At 43.3% G+C, this 24,935-nt stretch overlaps 1 protein-coding gene across 1 annotated transcript in view; it reads right to left on the bottom strand.

The window, feature by feature from the left end:
* The window catches only part of CMTM4 (CKLF like MARVEL transmembrane domain containing 4), a 30,797-nt gene extending 10,080 nt beyond the window's left edge, over window positions 1–20,717 (bottom strand). The window contains exons 1-2 of the mRNA XM_082063072.1: window positions 20,165–20,717; window positions 2,696–2,872 (exon numbers count right to left, since the gene is read on the bottom strand). Of these exons, the coding sequence (XP_081919198.1) occupies window positions 2,696–2,872; window positions 20,165–20,350 (363 nt within the window). The 5' untranslated portion in view covers window positions 20,351–20,717. The remainder of the gene's footprint in view (window positions 1–2,695; window positions 2,873–20,164) is intronic.
* Window positions 20,718–24,935: the final 4,218 nt, after the last annotated feature.

Genomic DNA, 24,935 nt, shown 5'->3' with positions numbered 1-24,935 from the left:
ATTCTTCCTAAATGTAAGACTATTAAATTCTTTCAAGCACTCTAACAGCCTCTTCTTCTCATGCAGCTTCTAAACAGCAAAGTTTGAGACTTTTCACAAGGGAAATACCCATTATAAAGTCATATATATATATATATATTTAAAGCATATTAAGTATACTAATGAATTTATACATAAGCAGGAGTAATCCTAAAGCATTCAGGAGTGTTGCCAGAAAGCAGCTCCTGTGATACTGTCATACAGAGAGCCTGCAAAATAGCCATCGAAACACAAGAAAGTTCTAAATATTGAAAGAGGCAAATAATGTTTGAATACACATCTAAACTGAAGAATAAAATGCCAAAATAAGCCAAGACCACCACATTCAGCCACAACTCTACGCTCTTACAGTTCCTACTAACTTTGCTGTAGTAATCTCCCAGAGGTGTTTTATCAGCAGCCTTCGATCCCCCACTCTGTAGGTGCACCAGCAGACTACAGCTGTATCTGAATATTGAAGATACTCCCATTCTGCTCTCAGAGTACCAGTCCTATCAAACTAATGGTTGCTAAAGTCAATCAGCAACACTAGGAAGAAGGAAGGTCTCAGTTGATGGAAGTCAGAAGCTTCCAGTTCTCACTAATGTTACAGATCTTTGGTATAATAATTGAAGAACCATTTCATCTTCAGAACAAAACAAAAAGAATGAGACTTGCGAGATCATGATAATTTACCTCTGCTGATTTGGCAATATGAACTAAAGCAAAAAGCATTTGCAGTGTATTTCATTGGCCCTTCAGGCTGAACTCCAACCATGTCACTGCTCCATGCCATTTAGGTGGGGGGTTCAGAGTGTGGCCGTTGCCCTAAAACCCAAAATACTTTTTTTTAAAAGAAGCAAACAAAAAAGCCCTATACCACAACTGGTTGGATTTTTAAGTCCTGTTTTCTGTAAAGATCTCTAGCAGAGTGCTATGCAGAGACAAGTAATGCTGCACGCAAAGCAACCACTCTCGTCACTCAAATACCATAGGAGGTCAGAGTGGCTGAAAGGACCTACCAGCTACACACTGACAACCACGGCATTACGTGGGGGAAAGGCAGAGAGCTGCAGTTCAGCTTCTGTACTTAGGTATGTTAAACGTATTGTCAAAGTGTTCTGGCAGGCAGTAGAAGTGTGCCACAGCGCTTAACAACAGAACGAAAGGCACAGATACACAGAAACAAGGGTATGCAAAACCATTAAACTGACTCTTGCAGAGACACAACTTCAGCTCAGCCATGGTCACCACACAACCACTCTGTGGTCTCTTGATAAAACGTCCTGGTCAAACTTCCTTTGAACATAAGCTACATCTGGTATTCACTGTGAAAGCACTTGCATCACGCCAGCAAAACCATCATGTATTTTATGTGACACGGATGCACTTACACACGGTTGTTATCATGCTCTTGTACATCTTACTAGCATGTATAGAACTGTGTGGTATAAAAAGATGGTCTTCAATTGCTGTTATGAGCTGTCAGGCTGTTGTGATGCTCATTAAACAGAGACTACCTTCTCTCTGCAGTTGCCGCTTTTCAGCAAAGACAAGTGGTGACAATACTGGCAGAACAAAGACAAAAGAAGCAAAGGCAAGACAACCTAGAAATACTTCAGTGGTTCCTTTTGCAAGGCTCCTGGATCTCCTCCACGTACAGGTACCAGTCGCAGCTGACGGTCCATCTAATCTATCTACCAAGTACTCTTAGGAAGAGTTCCTCAATAAATCATGCATCCCCAGCATACAAAGGATCATCCAATTCCACATCCCAGTCTCATTTTAGTCATTTAGGCTTCTGAGCTGTTACTGAAAACGTACAAATTACAACATAAATTACATTAAAAGCAAGCTTTTAAAAACCACACAGAAGCCTAAAAAACCTCTGGGACTGGTCTCCAACTCTACTTACAAAATTACTGTTATAAGTTAAAACAGAATGTAGGCACATATGTATCTGTACTGTCCCAAGAAGTTAATATAAATCTCGACAGACCTTTTGCTAGAGTGACTGACGTTGATTTTGTGACCTGTGTTTATGCAACCCAATCTGAAAGTTTAACTCATAGTGCAGGATGGAAATAGAGACTTGGACAAAAGGAACGTGCGCTGCCAGCAGTTCCCTAAAACTCCTCGTATTTGAGAACACATCAAGCATGGCCAGTCAATGTTTAATAGCTATGTGTGTAAGCAATTCAAAACACCTGAATTTCACAGACAGCACATAACTTTTTACACTGCTACCCGATGATTGCATTAATCTGTATAAGAAAATATATGTAGCATGGCTGTCCTAATATAAGAAACAGTTTATGAGAGAACAACGGGCTACTGTACAAACAGCATCTGTCAAAGTTAAATAACTACAGGCTGCATTTTTATCCACTTCGTCCACAAACAGCAATTGCTGCCATTAGCAGGAAGTTTCTTCCTTCCAAAGAGAATCTACTAGAAGACAACTTTAATTCTACTTAATGTTGTTTAATCTTGCTACTTTTCAAAGCCCATTCTGCTGTTAGTATTCAAAAATATATGTAAGTAAATGTATACTTTACTCAGCACAAAGAACACCCGCACGCAATCTTAAACAAGACTAGCAAGTACAGTTCAAAGACCAAACTTAAAAACAGACTTGCAGCTATTTTTAACAGAGCGAGGATTTGTATGAACTTACAGTAAGATTCCAGTTGATCTGCGGTATTCTTGTGTGAAGATTTAGACTGAACATAAGCAACAGAACTCCAGTAACCACTAATGCACTACAGCTCACAAACTCGAAGAAATAAAGGCCTTCGCAAGGGGAGCATTCCATGATGGTCTCTATGCAGATGAATGCAATCAGTGCCAAAACCTAGGAAGAAAAACAAGGGGAAAAAATATAAATAGATTTCCACATTTTGAAAGTAGCCACAAGTATTCCTGAAATTTCCATTGGGAACATGATCAGTTTACACTCAGGAATGTGTGATTTTAGTTTATAACAGGGCACTGTCTAAAGAGCAAAAACAAGGGCAAATTAATACAAGGCTTTCTGGATATCTCCTGTTCAACAAAGTATATTTTAGCAAAGTTACAAGGAGCTTAACATCAAAATGACTGAGACACCCAAAAAGGCATGAAACCCCTTCGCGCCAGTGGCTTAACGTGCAAACGGCACCTCAGACATTTTATTTCATTTTTCCGTCACGATACGCTATTCCAAAACTTGAAGGTGGAATGCATTTGTTTATTGGGCCAACCTCAAGCTCAATTACATAATAGGAACAGTGTGATTATGAAAGACATTTCAATAAAGCTGTTATTTAAAATTCACTATCAACTTGATATCTAAACCAACACAAAATAGAATAGATTCAAGATGTCTACCAGCATCCAAAAAAACCTGCCTTTCCATGCTTTTAATCATCAATATGCTATATTTCGGATAAATATATTTTATAGTTCTCATATAATACATTAAAACAAGCAACTAATAGAGGAAGGAAAAACTCCTGGTGCTGCAAATTCATACATCTAACTGGGATAATGGTTAGTCACACTAAATTCAGATGAAGTCTTGGTAGAGTTAACACAAAAGCGGACTTTTGCAAGATGAGAGTTTAATTTACTGTTTAGGATACAACAGTGAAACTCACTATAATTAAAAAAAAAAAAAAAATCTGCCCAACGGACAAAACTAAAATATATAAAAACCACACATCAACATTAGCTCCCACTGATAGCAACCGCTTGGATACCATCAGACACCACAAAGTATACAACTTACAAATGCTGGTGTATAAGTGGTAAAAGGAAAACGGTTGCATGGATGGTTTTCTTCTGCTCTGTGTTTATTTGTATGTTGCTTGTTTTTTAATTTTCCATGGCAAGCAAGGAAGGCCCTAGGAGTGTTTTGCTTTGGTTTTCAAGACAACAACCCCCCTACCCACTCACTTATATTTTTCAGAAAGAATTCACTTTTTTTGCATAATTAATTTTGCAGAATTAATAATTAATAATCTTCAGAGCAATTGTACCTTAAGACTTCATTTTACCCCTTAAGAAATTATAAAATACATTTCCCTATAACGCACCCTTGTAAGAAAAGTATTAGTTGTGTACACTTAGGTTTGACTTAACCCAAACCAGTTCGAGTGAGGCACAGGGCATGACCGTACAGCACAAGTCCATTGACATGTTTATCAGAAAGGTTGGGGGAAAACCTCAATTGCTTCAGTTCATGATAGAGACTTTGGCCACAAATTGGAGGCTGCGTTTTGGAAACATGCACAATAGCTGACTATTAACAGGAACGTTATCATCACAGAGTGGATCGGGACACCTGAACCCTTGGTGGTGCTGGGTACGGGGAAAGGAGAACATTCCCATGCATACAATTGATTTGTAAAACTTTTGTACTTCAAGGAAGATTCCAACTCAATGTGTTACTATTTTTCTTGCAATAAAAAACTTATTTCACCCTTCTCTAAGATTATCCACCCTGCTAGTGCTACAGATAATACTTTCTTGTTAACTGCCCATTCTTTGTCTTGCAATGAATGCCATAACAAAAAAATGAGATCTGAATTAATCACCGCATCAGAAAAAGCTGTCCTCCCACTGAAACTGCCGTTTGCATAAGCACAATAAAAATCTCAGTCTTTAACACAAAATATTTTCGCTTTGAAACATCAGGGTAATCTTGTCCTCCTACACATTTACAAACTTGCCAGGAGCCTCTTTCCAATTAACTACAAGTAATGTGAATCTTCTATAAAAACACACTAGTGCTGCTTTCACTGGACATTGCACTCAGAGATGAATCCAATTTGGTTTCTAATAAAAAAAGAAAGCTAACTACTCTGAACACATGAAATGAAAGTGAAATACATTATAGAATCAAACCCATTACTTACTCGGCTACATTACTTAAAAGTGTCGTATAAACGCTGCAGCATGAGCCAAAGCAGCCAAAGGCCATGGTTCAGCCAGTGACCACGTTCATTAGAAAACAAAAACACCAACACAAAACCAAACCAAAACAAAAAAAAGCATTAACACTGTAAGAAAAAGGCTTCATTTTCTCTGCATTTTTAAATTTACAAAATAAATCATTTATGAGACAGGCTATATAAGTTAGGTTACGATTTTTCCAGCCGGAATATCACTTGGTTGACACGGCCATAAAGCAGAGTGACGTGATCACAGGCGTGCCCCCAGAGCGTCCCACCGCAAACACAGACAGACTCAAAGTCAGGCTTGGTCTCAGCTACCCCAGCTTATTTTCTGAGGGACTTCAGCACAGGTTTAGCAATAACCCTTTTCTCCTGTTCTCTCACGCTCTGTAACTACAATGAAAACATCTTTCTAACCTACATTTCTCTCCATTGCCTGACTACCCCCATCACTGCCTACTGAATTAGCTAATCAACACACAGCTCACCAATGCTCAAAGACCCCAAATGTCACTTCTCCAAAGCTTCCTACCATCTTCCCTCTGCCATACCATACATCCAAGATAAAACTGGTGCCCTGCCTTACCACATTGATTATACACAGTGTCTCGGGAAGAGGGAGGAAGGACAAAGAGCCTCCAGCCCTCCCGGGAAGCCTCGTGCAGACACCATCTGAGGGTGCAAAGACTCACACTGCCCCAAGTGACTGGGACCCAAAGCTGGAGCAGAGAAAACGCTCGTTCCCCAGCTGCTGAATCTTTGCTCTTGTGAGATAAGTCACCAATGCTACCTCAGAAAACCAGGAGACAGGATCTGTCTAGGCCTGTGTCTGTCTCCCATGACTGCCGCTACAGGACTAGCTAAAAACACAAACCAAAAAAAAACACAACCCACCAACGCAAAAAAAACAGTGTCATATCAGACTACAGGTCTCTGCCAACAAAATGCACGCTGCCATTCAGCCAATGCAGAAGGCGACCCTTGCTCTCCAGTCATACCTCTTCTCATGGTTTAGGGTGATGAGTTTTGGCAAGTTTTTCCACAAGCAGAACTTTCAGCTTGGTTTACCGAGGCAAAATGACAAGTTGAATGCGGTGGAGATCTCCTCTTACAAGAATTATTGCTCCCTCCCACAAATGACACAGCCACAGCTTTCTCGGGCAGAGTCAAGAGAGAAAGTTTCCTCTGATGGATGAAACAAACTTTGTCATCTGTTTTTCTCTGCACTGAGTACTTTGGACAGTTTTCTGTTCCACCCCATTTCCTCCATATCCTAAGATTTGTATAAATCTATTACTACCTTTCTTTTTTTTAACAGTCGCTTTTAGTATCCCTTCTACTTGCACTCTTCTTGAAGTAAGTACGGTAGATACTGCGCTGATACGCAACTTTGTCACTGTGGAAACATCTGCTTATTCTACTGGATGCTCAGGTCTATGCAGAAACAGCTTAGGCTTTCTGCAATGTTTTCTTGAACAAAGGAGACGTGAGCATCTGGTCAACAAAGCAGGGTCAACAAACCAGAGCTTCAGCATCAACTGAGGAAAGGTCTGGGTCTGCCCATGTGTGCAATACAGGTCCAACTCCGTGCCCTTCGTCCCTCATCTCCCACCACCACACCATGCACAGGCGGAAGAAAAATTACCCAAGAACAGGATTAAATATGAGATCTATTTCCCAATTATTATATTTTTTGCTTTTCGTCTTAAATAAACCGGCCAACTGCTGTCCAGTTCTATAGCACGGGCCGCTGAGGGCTGCTGAGACAACTCACGCACAGCGTGAGGCTGTTGCCCTTCCACTGAACAGCGGCGAACCCCCAAATAAAGGCTCTATTCAGAGGGAAGGAGCCCCTCACTGGAAGGGGATGAAGCGACCACAATTTAGGGCTATTTAATTCCTGAAAAAGAGCCTCTACACTGGGATCCCGTGTCCTTTAATTTACCACATTAGCCTCCTACCATCACCGTATTCATCTCAACTTTCATGTAAACTCCCCTGGAGAAGGGCCCTTAATGAAGAAATCATCTGCCTTAGGGCTATGTAAATGGCTTATATTTACATCACTTTCTTGGCAACACAGGCACGCACTGTATTTCCCCAAAATGGAGAAAATGTGCTATGACAGGCACCAAAGCTGAAAGGGAGCTTTCAGGGGGTTGCTAATGGTGTATTTTTCCTGTCAGAACATGTTGTGTTCTATTTTTGAAGAAAATAATCAAGCAGTTTTGCACTAACAATAAAAAAAAAAAAGACAGTTCTGCAATGAAAACAAAGTAAAAAAAATTAGTTTTCCTGTTTATCTAAAAAGTTACCACAGAAAGCCTTATTGTGTGGTTAAATGACACAATTACGCATGATTTCCAAAAAGCCACAAAATGGTCAGCATTTTTTCTGCCTGAAAAATACCCACAGAATTTTCGTAAGAATGTCACACTACCAAGACATTTTTACATCCAGACTGTTTAAATTAATGGCACGGCACAATACATACGCACAAAATAGAGAAGAAATAAATTGCTTTTACACCACTTAAAGTATCTGAAGACATTAAACGTTTTTGAATTAAAAATCTAGATTTATTGTTCTCATTTACTTGGCCCAGCAGTCTCAACTTAATGTATGAAACCAAGTGGGTCTCATTCCTTGCAAAACACATGCATTTCCCACATCTAAACCAGCTGACACAGATATGAATATTTGGGATCATATGGCTTAAACACAGTCCTGCTTCTCCAGCAGGAAACCATCTTTTACCCGAAGCAGAATGACTGATTTCCCGCCTGTTCCTACTCTGCATCCTTAAGACTAAAAGAAATGTGTTACTAACTCTGGTAATTGGCCTGCAAGGAGCCTTAAATCACAAATGAGTATTAAACTTTCCTGACAACACAGAAAACTTAGGAAAACTATGCTGGCGAGAGAAGAAAGTTTAAGAAACACCAGAGATTCAGCACTCTGGAGGAACTAAATTGTGTTCTAATGGCACAAAATACAACACTGAACAAAACCCAGAGAAACTCAACCAGACCTCTGAATTCAACTCTGATTTGGTTTTGGTGGTGACACTAGAAATAATAGCAGAATATTGACATTTCAGATCTTCAGTGCGCCTCTAGGGTTTTACATGTAGCAGCAATCCTTAAGTTTTCATTATTTCTTAGTTCACTTTTGAACACAACATGGCAAGACTTCAGAGCATTGAATATTATGCAATCTTTATTAAATCAGATTATCTTTTGCCGCGTCCAATAGTTTACAATAATCCTGGAAAGATTCAGCTACTGCTGACTTCCCTTTCCCAACGTAGGCAAAAGATGGATCCTACACACAGAACATATTTTTGATGTCAGAAATATCTTGGAAATATTATGGAAAAGGGTCACATTTAAGAACAAGGGTAATCAGCTTTAAGTTAACAACAGAATGACAGTTGTTTTGAAACACCAAGTACATTAAAACTAACATGCAAAAAAACCCTGGAAATAACTGAAAACTAACACGCCAGAAGAACTGGAATTAACTGAAAATTAACTGGACTGAACTAAGATGAACAGAAGAGATTCTGAATTGGCTAAAACAGAAATGCATCCATTTTAAAAGTTATATTAATCACATTGTCTAGAAGAAAAAAAAAAGCTGCAGACACGACATAGTGACTTATTTCCTGCTAACCAGGCATTAGTACAGCTTGGACACACCTATACAACAAACATTCTTATCTGCTAGATAAATGCAAAACCAATTCCACTACAAATACCATTAAACAAATACGATTTCACAGTATGGAAATATTACAAACAAACAACATACTTCTTCCTGTTACTGCTCAATAATTTAAGATCTTTTTCATGTCACACATTTATATTGCCGCCAGAATAAATCCATTTTGGCATTCAAAGTACTAAGTGAAGATGCAGAGCGAGGCCCTGGTTTGCACAGCTCCCGTGCAGTCACCATCGGTATCTGGCCCTGTAAGAAGTTGCTCATCCACGACTCTGCAGACCTGACTGCGAGTTTATTCATTTACTCACACCCAACCAAACCACAACCATCTTCCTAACAACACAAAACCCAACATCACTCTGATTTAGGTATGTTGCAGTTTTTATCCAGCCAAGCAGATGACCAAAAGAAACAGTGAACAAAATCTGAAGCCAAGGTGCATTGCGACGAGGTTATTTGGTTTAGGCACATTACATTTCCTCACAGAAGCCTGAATGAGGTTCAATGCCTTCCAGATCAGACAAAAAAGGAACGTAACATGCCACCTGTCCCATAAACAAAAGCCCATCAGTTGTTTGGTAGCAATCCCACCCTATCAGAACACTCACTTGAAGCTCATGCCCTTTAAACAAGGGCAAACACCACACACAAAACGCCATCAGTTACTCCCACAGGAACCTGTGCCGCCAGTCCCCAGGAACTACAATTCATGTGCACCAGAATTCAAAATACTTTCATAAGCAACAGGTCCTGCAAGACAATATTTAACAAACTTCCAGAGTGATATATTTCTAACTTTCCCATTTATATGTATTAATCACTTAATTCCTGTGCAACTCAGTGAAATGAACAACCCATAAACAGGAAGGCTTATTCTGTATCTACAGCACGCTGAATTGTACCAATGGCTTTGACAAGTGCACATAAAACAGTAAATTATAGGAGGCAGGGTTTTTTCTCAATTTCCTGATATTTGAGGCTTAATTTTCCCATTCATTGTCTCATGTTCATTTTGACACACATTTGCAAGCACGGTGCTTTGTAGCCATCTCTCTCTCGTTCCCAAACGCCACCAGTACCGCTTGGAGCAAGGCACAGGCGGCTCCTCAGAAGGAGCCGCACTCGGAGGCCAGCCAGCCAAACCCTCTCAGCAGCCCCCGAGCAGCCCTGCGCACCCACACCGTGCCAGGGGAGCACAGAGGGGCTCCGCATCGTCCTCAGCCGCTTCAGCTGCGCGTGGTTGGGGCACAAGGGTGCGAGAGAGAAGAAAGTAATTTTCCACTAGGCCAATCTGCTGCTAGTCCTATTTATGCAGGCTTTACTACAACAGTGACACGCAGTAAAAACTGACTACAGGAAACAAAAAGGAAAAAAATGATCTAGTTTAACAGCCAAGTTCAATAAAAGTTTAGTAACTCTGTCACCAGGGCAGGGGAAGATATAACTTAACTTCCTTAAAAATCATTGGCAACTCTTGTTTGTCTTAAGGACTAATTTAATACTGCCACTGCAATCACTAGTTTTGTATCGGCATTTACTAGTTTGTTAATAACAACCGTGCAGGATGCTCAAGAGAACACGTCCCGGAGAGGTAGATCCCAGCACACTGTCCAAGTTCCCATCTTCCAGCAACGGTACAGCATCCTCTCCGGTCCGTTTCCCAGTAGTTTCTATTAAGTCAAGCTGTAAGAACTCATAACTTATCATATCTTTGCTATTTAAACCAAAGGGATAAATATAGTTAACCTATTTTTGTCTTCAGGCTGCGCACACATGTTTTGTATGGTACATCCACATGCTCTTTGCTGGAACACAGTAAGCTACTGAGACTTTTTTGGTATGATTTTTAAACAACGTGAAAAAATGGCTATTGCTTCACTTACAAGAATTCTCTACTCAGCTCTTAAAAATGTATTAAAATTCAACACTTTTGACCTGGCTTCATGTTCCCATTCACACTCATGAGCCAACCTGTGTTGGAAACCAGGCTACTCAAAACCATATTAAAACACAGTACTGTAAAGCTGTAACAAACAGTAGGATAGATTAATTGGGTTTAAGAAGTGAAGGTGTACTCATAAAACTTGTCAAGTATTTGATCTGCACAGCCTCCTGTTTAACTAGCCTGTCAGGCTATTTTTAAAAGTGAAAGTTCTGTTTTAAGACTATCAGAATCAGTCTGTATCCTTTAAAACCCCATTTAATCCCAATTATGAGTAAACATCAAACATCCCACAAATACTAAAACAAGAAAGGAATTTTAATGAGAAAACATTCAAGAACTTGAAGTAGTCCTAAGGAATCCATTAAAGTTTTTTGGGTTTGTTTTTGTTTAAAGGAAATGGTGCAAAATGTCCTTGCGATCCCAACGTTCCCAAGATTGCAATCTGAAGGCCCCCTTAGATGCCATGCCTTAAAAGGGAAAAAGAGTCTAGACATACTGGTAAAACAGAACATTAAAAAAATAGATGTAGGCCAGAACATTAAAGAGCACTGCCAGCTGTACTGGGGAATGCACGAAACCTTCAAGCCCGTCTTGCAGTTCAGACTGTCTTAGAAGCATTATACAGTAGTGTCTCATCCAAAATAGAAAAGAGCCCACAAATTGTCGTTGCGTAACTGCAAATCCACCTACTCGTGATTTTATAACTGAAGAACAGATCTGCCTGAAGACTGTAAAGAAACTTGGGACACTGCAAAGAGAGGACTACAAAATAGTGTTAACACAAAAGCCCTAAGGCTCTGGCAACAGTGCTTTTGCCTTCTCCGTCATGATTCTTACTGTGCTGTACTGCCACCGCAAACTAAACATAGTGAACATCCCAAAGGGTTAGGACACTATCCTATAATTACGGAAGAATTACATTCTTTAAAGATGTTACTGAGTGACAACTGCATTCAAACTTAGAAGATCCCAATGTTTAATAAAATGTTTCATTTATATTAAAGAAAAAGTTTCTAAGCAATGAGTGCAACAATTACTTGCTTTTAGAAGAGTATATGATCAAAAAACTAAATAATTTATTCACAGCATTCAACTGACAACATCAGTTCCTAGCATGAAAATAATTTCATAAGACAAAAAGTGACTGAAGGTTATTAAAGACTTGCAGAACTTAAGTGTTTCACAATACTCACCACCGCACTTGTTGCTTTCTTTCATGAACATTTCCGTTTAAAATGTACAGAAAATTACTAATACAGAAATGTTTGCAGTTGATTCATAAAATAATTTTGCAAAAAGTTGCCAGAACACCCCAAGAGACTGTTATGAGTAGTACTGCATCACCAGAAGGTTTATAGCATCTGAAAATAACAATGTTTAGCTTAAGTGACAGTTACAGCAGAAGTGTCACCGTATGCAACTCCAGATGCAAGTACAGGATGTATTTCTACATACCGGGCACACGGCTGCTGGGTTTTTAAACGATGCCGAAACGAAGGGGACTATCGTGAACAAATTCAGCTCAATTACAAGCTGAACACTTTGTGAATGTACATACAAGATAAAGAAAACTTAAACAAGTGCCTTGAACAAGACATTACTCAAGCATCAACATTTGAATATCAAGTTATACATCAGAAGAAGTTTAACTGCGGACGATGCCACGGACACTTGTTTGGGGAAAAATGCATTATAGTCTTCCACAAGCTAAGGCATTAAATACCAGAGCCTTAATTACAATTAGCTAAATACAATAGTCAGAAATGTGATACTCACAGTTCCCAGCTCAATTTGCACACAGTGAGATTGAAACATTAAAAGTGGCTCTGCTCGCCTGCAATTACATTTCAGGCATTAAGCCACCCTAAGAACAGACTGCAGCGCCAGGACAGATTTCATCCTGGACACCTACTAAATAAAACAATGCTTCAGACTTGTCACTGTAAAGACGGCATTACTGGATCTGCGCTGTTGCACAGCGCTCAGGCTTCTCAGATCAGGCGAGTGCTGCATCAGCTCCAAGACTTCTCTGCCCATCTTTGACCCATCCTCCCTCTACTCATGGTTGTACATTCTTACACCTATTCTACATCAGGTTGGTATTATGCAGCTTTTGCTTTCCTACTCCCATATTCTGAAGAGTTGACCATACAAGTTCCAGAATAACCTAAACATTACTTCCATGTTTTGGAAGCAACTGACCACACAAATCACCTGAGAATTAGGTGACTTTTTGTCCAGCTCTAATTTAGAAATAGCAGCTACTACCAGTACAGCATAACAGCAGCTGACCCACTGTCAAGGTGTCTATTCACTGTGCATCCAGTCCTCTTCATATGCAATATTTCAGCACAAAGTTATTTGTTGAGGTCTAGAAGCAAGTCAGGTATCACTGAAATACAATTTTGAGCACACGATGATGACTACCAAAGAGTGTGCAAGCTCATTGACAAAATGATGCATTAACTCGCATCAGAAATAACAGATTGCTCCTATACTGGTTATAAGAAAACCACAACCTCTTACATTTCTAGTCCTTCTCCTTGTCTTATCTCCAGATCATAATTAAATCGCTAGGGAGACTCATCAACAAAAGACATCACTGGAAAAACTACAAGAAAAGAAGGTCATTTTACAAATAATAATGCCATCAGAACTACCTTTCTTACTGTAGTATCAACAATTAGCATAGTGTATCTATTACAATTACAGTGGTTCATAATGGGTGAGAAAAAACAGAGAGTACATATTACAGAGATTACAGAAATCTCTTCTGAAAGCAGAATTTAAAACTATCCACCATCTCAGAGATAAATTTATACCAGGAATCTGGAGTTTACTGACAGTAGGACACCAGCCTGTGCTTAAGAGACACCATGGAAGAGACTAAAACCCCCTCACCTTTCTGTGGGGAGACAACCACAGTCTTGTCTTCAGTTACACACAGGAACAATAAAAAAGAAAGCTAAACAGAGTTCTCTCATCATTTTCCCCTCTATGGTAAATGTCAGCAATGCAGATCTACAACCATTAAAGATAAATCTTTCCAAAGAGAAATCAAGAGTTTCAGAGATACTGAAGAGACATAGTTTCTCTAAAGACAATTTCTAAGCATATTTGTGATGATAAATTTGATCATTTTGATACAATATTACAGCAATCTTAAGACCCGATGCCAAAGATCACCAGTATCCAATGTCATACTAAACATCCTCTGAACAAGCAGCTACAAATACCACTGGGAATCGACAGCATACATCACAAAAAGACACAAGTATTTCTTATATAAACGCATATTTATTGTTTGTAAATTATAAGAGCATAAAAGATGGAGGATACAGTTAATCACGGAATGACTATAAATTACCAGTGCAATCCTAGGATGGAACAGGAGAGGTATTTGCAGCAGAGGCTTGAAAAGTGATTTCATACACACTGGTAAAACACCCTTGAAAGGGGTCACCTACTCGGGTTGTGCGGGGTGAGAAACCATCACCTCGGTCATACGGTGTGCGTGGAAAGGCTGCAGATGGCCCCACGACCAGAGCCCCTCTTAGGAGGGGAGCCCAAAGCAGTTGTGCGTTGCCTTGCACAGCAAGAGGCGGCTGGCTGAGCACCCGCAGCTGGTGCGGAGCGCACAAAGGAGCCAGGAGCAGTTCTGGGAATGTTAACGCAAGAACAAAGTGCTATATGTTTTCTAGAATTAAGTTCACACTAGAGATGAGGAAGGTTTCTACATCTCCAAAGTGAACAGCAAATGAACAAAAGGTGAAACCATCACTTATGAAAAAATATGTCAGGTCTCAGGCTGCCTGTGACACCAAAGCTGCCTTAGAAAGCCCAAATGTCTCCTGCAGAGCGACCGTGCAAGGCTCTACTGATGACCTGACCACTGCGGGAGGGCTGTACCATGCAGAGAACATCACCTACTGACCTCTACTGGGCACAGTCTGATTTTCTGTACCTTAATTAACACCCCATTTACATAAAACCAAACTTTACAGTAACTAATATGAAAGAAATCTTGATATAGTCACACTGTATTCAGTGGCCAACTGGTAACCTCTATGATTTACAGAATGATAGCTGCCTGTAAAGCACCCAGCTCCTCACTCTAACCAGCCATAAATGAAGCAGATCAGGAATCACAAGAGAGACGCAGGGAGAAAGGAACGGGGAAGAATGAGATATGCCCTCAGATGTGACACACCAGACTGGGGACTCATCTAATCCTCCCCTCCAGCAGCGATCGGAATGGGATGCCGAGCTGAAGGCACAAGAAGGCAGTGATAATTAAATATGAGATTACCAAAAACCTCATAACAGTTTTCAACTGGATTCTAATAGTCAGCAATTAGCTTATTCCTCCTAACATAAACGCTATTACTCTTTTTTTTTTTTTAATGTAATGAACAACAGGAATTTTCTATAGTCCCATTTAGGCATGTATTACTGGCTTTTTGAATTGTTTTCTTCATTTCAACATATCTTGATAGCAAAGAATTTTACTGTAGTTCTGGCCTTAACCAATTTCTGGATCTGGAAATGTATAATGACAGTACGCCACAAAACAACTATTTCCAACATTCAGCTACTCTCCACCAGTGAGGATGGAACATCTTATTCTGAAAATTGTGAACATATGAACTGCTATTCCCACCAGATTTCATTTAGCTTAAAATCTTGACTCCGCTGACGAGCAATAGTATATGCTATAGAGAAGAAGACAAGAGCAGCACGCAGTGATGCTTCCCAGTACGCTCATCAGCAACTTGTAGCTCAGAGACCTCCCAAGCAGAAGTATTATCTTCTTTCAAATGCATCTCTGGTGGAGTTTTGTAGTATTTGGAACAGACACATGAAGAAACTAAAGCCTAGGGCTGTCCAAGCCGCAGAAGCCACCACTAACCACCACAAATGCCATCCTCTTTTAAGCTAAGCATGCGATAAGGGTTTCCTGATGCGACCTCCATCAGAAAGTCACAGGAACTGGCCAGGCACAATTCTTCTTATCAGTTGTCCCAGTTGTTAAAGGTAACATATGTTACTTTAAACCAAGTGCCTGTCAAAACTAGTGGGATGCTGGTGAGAACCAACCAGGCTCCTCATGATTCACCTGCTGGCCTGATGAACAGCACACAGTGCCAAAGAAACAGAGAAGCAGACAACAGGCAGTCAGGATCCACCATCAAAACTTCTGTGGGAAATATATGTCTACACGCAGCTTTAACAATACTAAGATCCTTGAAGGTGCGGTATTGAAACAATCAAGGAAAAACAATAATGCATTTCAAAAAGCTGAACCGAAAAATAAAGTGAGGAGAAGAAAAACAACAACAGACACACACAAAACACCCAAAACAAAACACAGACACACGCAAAGCAAAACAGTTTCTAGCAAAGAGGTGGTACCTGCTAACCAGCCCATTTCTTCTGGATCACACAACGGGCCCCTCCCGATTCCTCACATAGTAAACACTTGTGTTCCGCAAGCACGCTCAGGAAAACGAGAGACTCTAATTAGGAAATTCAAGGGAATTCAAGTGAAATGAAAAAGATCATTTGAGGATATCCACAGGAAAGTTTTACAGGGATATCTGTTTGATTATTGTACAATAATCTCCATGGGAAGTATTAAAGCCCCCCAAAGCATGAGAAACATTAAATCATGCCAGAGAGTAATGCAAATAAACTCTGAAGAGCTTTTCTGCTCTGGTCCAAGGACAGCTATCTAACGGCTCACATCTGCCGGATGGCAAGACACCGCTCCATCTAAATGCTGGCAAGTCAGCTGAGACAATTTCCACCTAGGCTTCAATTTCCCCAAGGGAAAAGCATTTATGTGTACTGGCTTCTCCCTAACTTCCATTTCAAGCTCAAATTCCCATTAAAAAAAAAAAAAAAGGCACAAAACCAAACATGAGAATTCCATACTACTGCAAGTCCTCCCCCCTGCATCCATGTCCCTTCACCCCGTTCACGTTCCATCCGCCTGGTGACACCCATCAGGTGTCTCAGCCACCCCAGGAGCCCTGAAAACTCCTTTGCTGATACGATGCACCACTCAGCACCTTCCTTCAAGCTGCTTTAACACAGGCCCGCAGCTCCGGCCCCAGCTGCAGCAGATGTTTCCTCACAGATCCAAGTAAACACACGTACAACTACTTCAACAGAACAATAACCTATAGGCTAATGAGCTACTCTCCAAAAAGCTCACCTACCTATCAACAAAACTTTGAAAAAGAGGAACATCGGTTCAAAACTAAGCTGTTCCACATGGGCTCTTTTTATTACTTCCTCATATTGAATATTACTGACCATTAGCAGGCAGATAGATATATTTACTACCTGACTGTTCAATGTAACCCTAAAGAGTAAAATACAGATTAACAAAAAAACATAATGCTATTCAACCTTTTCTGGGAGTCAAGAGAAAGCGAGCCAGAATAAGACTCAGAAATAAGCTGCACAAAGCCATACAGGAACCGTTATCATAACCCACTATGTCTGTGCACCTTTTAAAGATATTTTAGGGCATATTCTCTTGAAATATTAATGACTTAAAACTATTCACCCTTCTAGCAGTACTTAAATTACTCCATACGCCTAAAATGTCATACTGCTTTCCATCTTGTAACAACTCCTGTAACAACATTTTGAATCAATAAAGACAAATCTACAACAAAATAACAGAGCCCTACAATCACCTATTTTCAGTCACTTCTTTTTTTAACCTACTCCCTATTTATTCTGCTTCTGACAATCACATACGGGCATCTGGAAGAAGAGCCAGTTAAGTCACAAAGCCCAACACTTATCCCTCACATACAGAACTACAAACTGACTTGCGGAAAGTCCTTCAACTGATGATTAGAAAGAACAGCAATGTTTGTCCTGACCTGATACTTTTGTCTGCCAATCATATATGTAATTTAAGACAAATCCTGATGCTAAATGAGGCATATGCCTTGTAATCTTTCCTGTGGCGTTCTTTTTACCGGAGAGACCTTTTTATCTTAAAAAAAAGAAAAAGACAAGTATTGGTTAAGTTTTCTTGTATGCAATAAAGGAAGTTCCTCTTTGCTTTTAGGAGCTAGAGTTCTATACTATGGAGTTTGATACAAAAATACTGTAGAAACTATAATGTAACAGTATTACTAAACATTATAATTAAAATCATTATACTTAGCAAATAGGCAAATTAAGTACGCTATGGAATGTGTTCTCTTTTTCCTTTCCAAAATGGCTCAGTTTTCTATCGGTTTGCGAAATTCTGTAGTCTGCTCTACCAGTCATTACCATGAATTAGATAGAGCTCCTTTTGAGTACAATTGTGCAGAAACTAAAGGTGTTGAGATGGTACGCAAGCTTCCACCCGATACTTGCCAATTTAAATTCTCGTTAACTTCTGACCCACTGGATTAATGCACTGTGCAACAGCTCAGATGACTCTTGTTAAAAAGACACAAAACATTACTCTGTTCCCCTGAAGATATAATCTGCACATATACATCTTCCTAATGATGTACTGGAAGTAGCGACGTCTTTGTTCAACAGACAAGAAAACTCCCCTATCTTTAACTCCAGCACAGTGTGGCTTTCCCCATCTTTTTTTATAAGACTTAAAAACTAACAGGTGTACTCCATATAACTTTGGAAACTGATCCAGCCAAATCAAAGCTTAATAATAACAGATTCACTTCCTCATGATCGGTAATCACTCATTTTAATTACAAGCTTTTAACACAACTCGCCACAGTTATTAACGTACTACAGAAAGGATCGGCAGCAGGAACAGAAACAAAAATCCTGAGGGCAGATTATTTCAGCGTATCAGGCAGCACCACCCCAGGATTCCTACCACATGGGTAGTGTTTAACAGTTCAAAGGCAGGTAGATGTTGCACAGCGACGACAGATTCTTTGGCTTCAGTCCTGAGAACACATAATGCAAATCCAGCTACACTCGGTAGGACGACTCAGGTACCAAGCTCATTGCTACCACTTCTGTTCTAAACTGAGATGAGAAAACAACAAATTGAACTTCCAAATCCTGGATTTTGCCCTGTGTTCATAAAAAATGATCATAGATTCATCACTGCAGTCCTCTATAAACTTGTATCACTGTTGAACCCGGGATACTTGGACTGTATTTTACATGAAACCTGTACACGCCACCTTTGCCTTATGTTAACCAGCATTGGTTTTACATGAAGTTATACATATGAAATATCAAAATGTTTCTGCCATCACAGTCCTCAAGGAACTAATCCATTTTAAGGGAAAACAATTTGTACTGCCCTACAAGAAACTACTTTAAAAGTTATTTCAAGCTTACTGCTATTTTCATAAAACACCTACTTCAAATTATCCTGAAAAACACATTTGTTGATTTAAAAAAATACTAATTTTAAAGTGGCTTTGAAAGTAGATCAGAAAAGACAAATATCAGCATCATCAACAGAAAAACTGACAAAACGCTTAGATGTGATTACACATTTAGCTGCTATGGTGCTCTAAGACTCGCACAGACTCCATCAAACAGTTCAGCTGTTCAAAGCACACGAACGAACACGGCTTACGTTGTATTTCAGAATGGAAAAACGCGAGTTTGGCAGGGGAGGGCGGGTGCCCAGCGTTTCTTTTCTTTTACTCTGCACACTTAAGACAGGGGTGTCAAACTCATTGTCACCGGCGGCCACAGCAGCCTCGCGGTTGCCTTCGAAGGGCCGAATATCATTTTAGGACCGTATAAATGTAGCTACTGCTACTCCTGCGAACGCTTCACGGGAAGCTCAGCGCCAGCCCGGCCCGCAGGGACCCCGCAGCGGCTCCGAGCGGGACCGGGGCCGGACCCCGCGCTGCCGGGCAGGTCCCGGAGCCGCCGCCGCGCCGCTCTCAACGCCTCTCGACGGTCAGTCCACCAGAGTGAAAGAACGTTTCAATTGATGTACCGGGAAGTTGCCCGTTTTTTTTAACCTACAGAAATCCCGCAGCTGTGCAGGTCTCGAACAGCCCCGCGCTCCCGGGGCACAGGCGGGCCCTGGCACGCACACCGAGGTAAAAACCACCGAAACCAACCGGCACAGCGGCAAACTCCTGAAAACCCACCGGCACGGAGGCCGACCCCGGGCCGGTCCCCGCCCCGGGCCACCCGAAACCCAGCGGCGCCTCGTCCATCGCCGGGGCCGGCAGCGGGCGGGCAGCTCGCGGCGCTCCGGGCCGAACGGAGCCCCCGCACCGGCGGCAATGGCCCGGTGACCGGCGCTCGCCCCGGCGCCGAGCTGGGCAGCGCGGGTGACACGGCGCTCCCGGCCCGCGGCGGCTTCCCGGCCGCCTGAAATGGAGGCCGGTTGGGCCGCCGCCAGGCGCCGCGCCCGCAGGTACGCACCTCCGCGCCGGGCCGGCGGGCGAGCGGCTCGGCCCCGCCGCCGCGGGCTGCCCTCCGCGCTCCGCCCGCGCCGCACGGGGGAAGGAGCCCGCGGGGGCTCTCCCGAGCGCGGGCGGCCGCGGGCCCGCTCCCCGCCGGCGGTACCTACCACCTCGGCCAGCTTGATCCTGCCGAAGGTGCCCCGCAGGTAGTCCAGGTCGCAGCGGAGGCCGCCCAGCCCGCGGCGCTGGCTGACGGGCTCCGTGGTGGGCTGGTAGGGACTGCTGGCCCCCGAGATCATGGAGGTGCTGGACGCCTCGCCGTCGAAGCCCTCCAGGTCATCGCCGTTCCTCATGGTGCCGCCGAGGGGCTGGCCGCGGAGCTGCGGCCCGAGCCGCGCTGCGCTCAGCTAGCGGAACGCCGGCTGCATGGCCGCCCCCGCGCCCCGTCAGGCGGAGCGGCGCGGGCAGAGCGGGGGCAGCATCGCGCCGTGCCCCGAACCGGCCCCGCGCGGGAGGAGGAGAGCGCTGTGCGGGCAGCCCTCAGCCCCGCCGCTCGGGGGCGCCCTCGCCCCGCAGGGTACGCGAGGAGCCGCCCGGGCCGGGCTGCGACTGCGGCGGGGCCGCCGGGGCTCCCTCAGTCCCCCGGCTCGCAGCCCTGCCCCGCTCCCGGCACGGCGCGCAGCTCCCACCGCGGACGCTGCCGCCGCTCCTCCCCCTGCGCTCAGCGGAAAGGGCGGAGAGAGCCCGCCCCGGAGGGCTGCGCCGCGGCCGGGCGGTGCCTCCACCGGCCCCGTCCGCTCCGCCCCCGCGGCCGGCACCTGCCCCAGGCCGCCGCCCGGCCCCGGCCCCGGGCTGGCGTGCCCGCCGGGACAGAGCAGGGCAGGGCAGGGCAGGGAGCTGCGCCGGCGCCGAGCCGAGCCGAGCCGAGCCGAGCCTGGGGCGGCCACGGGTCACCTCGCTCGGCTGGAGCCGGTCGGAGATCGCGGGTGTCGCTTCCCGGCGGTCCTGGCGCTTCAGGAGGTTTTAGCGTCCTGCTGCGTTAATGGCTGTTTGACTTTGGAGTGTTTTAAATGCAGCGATGTTGATGCTAACACTGAGAAAGTCAAGGATAATGACGTTTTGAATTGTATTCGTAACTCAGAGTTAATCCTTCGAGATACATAAAGTAGTTCACGCTGCTCAGAATTACACTTGGAGCTGTCGTTACTATACTGTACCCGCAGTAGCTGGAACACTGGAAACCTTCGGGGTGTTCTTCACGAGTGCTAGAAACATTTTAAAGTGTCATTTTAAATAGCGAAGTTTTCCAAGTAAACCGTTGGTTTTGACAGGCTCTGAATCACTTTTTGGAGACACATTTTCTGTGTCACCATAAATAAGGAGAAATTTCAACATAATCTGGCAAAAGAACAGGTGTATCAAATGCAGCTGAAGGTTTGGGGATTTTTAACACGGAGACAGACAGAGTGCTGTCTGGGCCGAAACTGAAGTGTTCAGACGCACCAGGATGGACAGAGACTCGGGGTTTTGTCTACCATTAACAGTCATCGTTTGGTTAACTGGAGACATTGTTGGCAGTATACAGGCAAGAGGTGTCTTTTCATAACCTCTCTGGTACACACTGGTACTGGAAGAGGCCGATATTCTCCAGCAAGATGAAGTGTTAGAGGACATGCTTAAGAAGACAAAAACATGGCCCTTTGGTGAAGGGCAAATGGCAGGAAAAGGGAAAAAATGAGAAGAAAACATGGGCAAGGCATGGAGAAGTATGGAAACCGTGTTGCTTGGGGCACATGAAACCAGGGTAACAATATGAAATCATAAATGTAAGGGGGGAAATCCTGCATTGGCACAGGGCTGGCCATGATGGACTAATAGGTTTTTATAGTCTCTTCTTTCTACTTTTGTGTAACTCCAGGGAAATCATAGTATCATAGAGCTTTTTCTTGCAGGGAATATGATGGGTAGGCAGTTGCCCCTTTAAGAGCTTCTCTGGATTTTTTGACTTGGGGCTCCACAGCTGTTCCAGGAAGGCAGGATTTCCCCATTTACCTGCAGAGACATTTAACATTTGCTGTGGTGGTTCTAGAAAACCATCCTGAGCAAAATAATGAAAACATTTTTGAAACACCCAATGAACATTATTCTTTTGCAGTTGTAACCAAAGCATATCAGTATGTTGAAGGAGAATCAAAAGGTGTTATTGCAGAAGGCAAATGAAGGACAAAAGGAGAGATGGTTGGGTTAATAAAAAGGCTAGGTGATAAGAGATCTTGATTGTTTTTTGGCACAGCCACTGCCTCCTGCGCAGCCTTCAGCAAACTTAATAGCTTAGTTTTTCCTTTAAAGTGGACGACACAAAGTTTAAATGTACTTAAAAGCATTAGAGCGTTTTGAGAACGCTGTGAAGTATAGACACTCCAAAATCCCTCTGTTCTTCAGTGAGCTAATTACCCAGGTAGCGAAAGCACAGCATGAGTTCGCTCTGCTCCATCCCAAGTGTTACTAGAGCAATTGTGAGGCACGTTTCCAGCCGGCGTGTTGACGGTGTTGCTGACGGCGGTTTCACAGGCGCTCGGGCAGCTCCCAGGTCTCGGGGTATCGGCACCGCCGTCCGCAGCCACGCTGCCCCTTTCGGCACCGCGGCTGTGCAGCCAGCGTCCCCCCATGGCAAATGGCACAGCGCCAATCCCGAGCCATACCGGAGGATTTTCTGGCGTCCTCCTGGACCGGTGGGTGGGCTGGACAGACTTGGCAAGGGCTTCTGAGGCTGCTGCCAACATTTAACAAAGGAATCCTTTACACACATTCTTGCCTGATACGGCACCTTTGCAGCGTGCTCTGTAGCACTTGAAGGAAAAAAAAAGTCTACATTTAATATGTAAATAAAAGTATTGATCCAGTAAATGGTAACTGCATTCATCCAAGGCAGATCACATTGCTTTCAGATAACTTTGTTTCTACAAGTTCAGATGCTTTTCAAGCACAGATCGCCACTTCATCGCGGGCCTGCATACCAAGACCAGGAAAATGGGGAAACAGGTCAATGCTCCGCACCCAAAACACCACCACAGTATCAACGCTGATGGAACTCATGAGGGAGGACTTCATATGCAGCTGAAAGATGACTGAACAGGGAAAACAAGGAAGAAAGAGCACAGAGAAGAGGAAATCCAAGTATGCTATTCATAGACACTATAATTACTTGAGCAAAGATCTGTATTTTTGCAGAACAGTTAAGCCAGTTTTGACAGAATTGAACATTTGGCATCAGAAACAATCTCCAGGACAGCAGTGATAAAGTAAAACCAACTGGTGATTTAGCTGTAAAAAGCAGTAGGAAGAGAATCTTAAATATTATCACTGATCAAACTGAACGAACAACCCTCACCTCTCAACTTCCACCTCAACTATTCACACAGCCTTTAATCAACTGTGGATTCATTGCATTAAGCACATTTAAGTTTTATTTTCAAGATCGAAGCATGTGATTCTATTTCAACTTAATAGGAATACCAACTTTAAATCAGATCTTTAAAGCTGCATTTATGTAGTTTTAACACACTTAGAAGTATTTTAATGTTTATACATAACATTTTGTAGATCTGAATGGTGCTTATTATGAATGGTGCTTAAATGTAGTTAAGAGTGCGAAAGGAATTAGAATCCTAATGGGAAAGTTACATCTGTGCAAGTACCTGGAAAGAGCTGAGAGGTTCTTTAAGAAAACGCTCCGGTATTTCCACATGACCTACCAAAGGGAAGGAGCGCTGGTATGCTGCCAAATTCCAAGAGAGCTGAGCAGTGATTAGAGTTTAACTCTGGCATCAGAGAGGAGGCTTTTTTCCCCTTGAATTTCTCAATGTAAAAAATGCCGAAGCTTTTCCTCAACTTTTCAGTTGGGTAAAAAAAAGAGAAAAAAAACAAACCACCACAAACCCCACCCTAAGAAGCTACTAAAGAACGTGCTTAAAGAAAACATCTGGTAGTTTTAAGTGCCTTAGTTCAGTAAGTCGCCCTTTTTCACAGGGTGGGAGTGTGGCATGCACATCGTGATTTTGTAGCCATGAGCAGCATGGGAAGCAGGCAAGTAACTTTGCTGAGTCAGACTCAGGAATTAATACAACAGGAATAAGCTGCAAGTTCTGACATGGACTTTAAGCAGAAGGAAAACTGGACAGCACGGTGGGGAGCCGGTTATCTCTAACCGGTGCAGGATAACTGCTGCTGATTCCGTGTCCAGCCACGCTGAAGTAACGCTGTGCAACCTCCCGGGTCCGACCGCTCAGCACAAAGGCACCTCAGGAACAATAACGAGAACCAAATTCCTCAGCTAGGAGTCAAAACACAGTCATAGCAACTGAAGGAAGTACAAAGAGAAGCAGAGAGGAGGACAGAAAGAAACTACTTTGAAGGGCAACCTATCAAAGTTTCTTTTGCTGAATATCCAGAAACCTTTCCCAGCTGACAGCATAGTGCCTGCTTCTCAAATCTGACAGTTTGGTCGGGGTGCTTCAGGCACACACTGACACAGCACAGCAAGCGACTCTGCGCTTTTTGTCTGGTTAAAAAAGGGCAGCTCTAGGAACAGAAAGCGTTAGTGAATCCTGTTCCTGCCTGCAGTTGTAACATCAGCCCACGCACACCGCCAACACCTTCACCTGTATTCCAGCCCTTATGCTCTGGAAAATAAACAGAGCGGCCCCGGAATCCCTGCAGGCCTCGTGTGCTGGTGCGACAGGTTCCTCCAACACGGGCCCCGCGGGGCAGCCACCGGGTCCCACAGCTGGGACCGGGAGGCGGTGGCTGGAGGCAGCGCGGGACCTGTCCCACGGAGCTCCACGGGGCTGGCTCAGCACGGGACCTGTCCCACGGAGCTCCACGGGGCTGGCTCAGCACGGGACCTGTCCCACGGAGCTCCACGGGGCTGGCTCAGCA

The sequence above is a fragment of the Streptopelia decaocto genome, assembly GCF_964273445.1.
Source record: "Streptopelia decaocto genome assembly, chromosome: 11".
Lineage (NCBI taxonomy): Eukaryota > Metazoa > Chordata > Aves > Columbiformes > Columbidae > Streptopelia > Streptopelia decaocto.
This window is presented reverse-complemented; position numbering and strand designations above follow the sequence as displayed.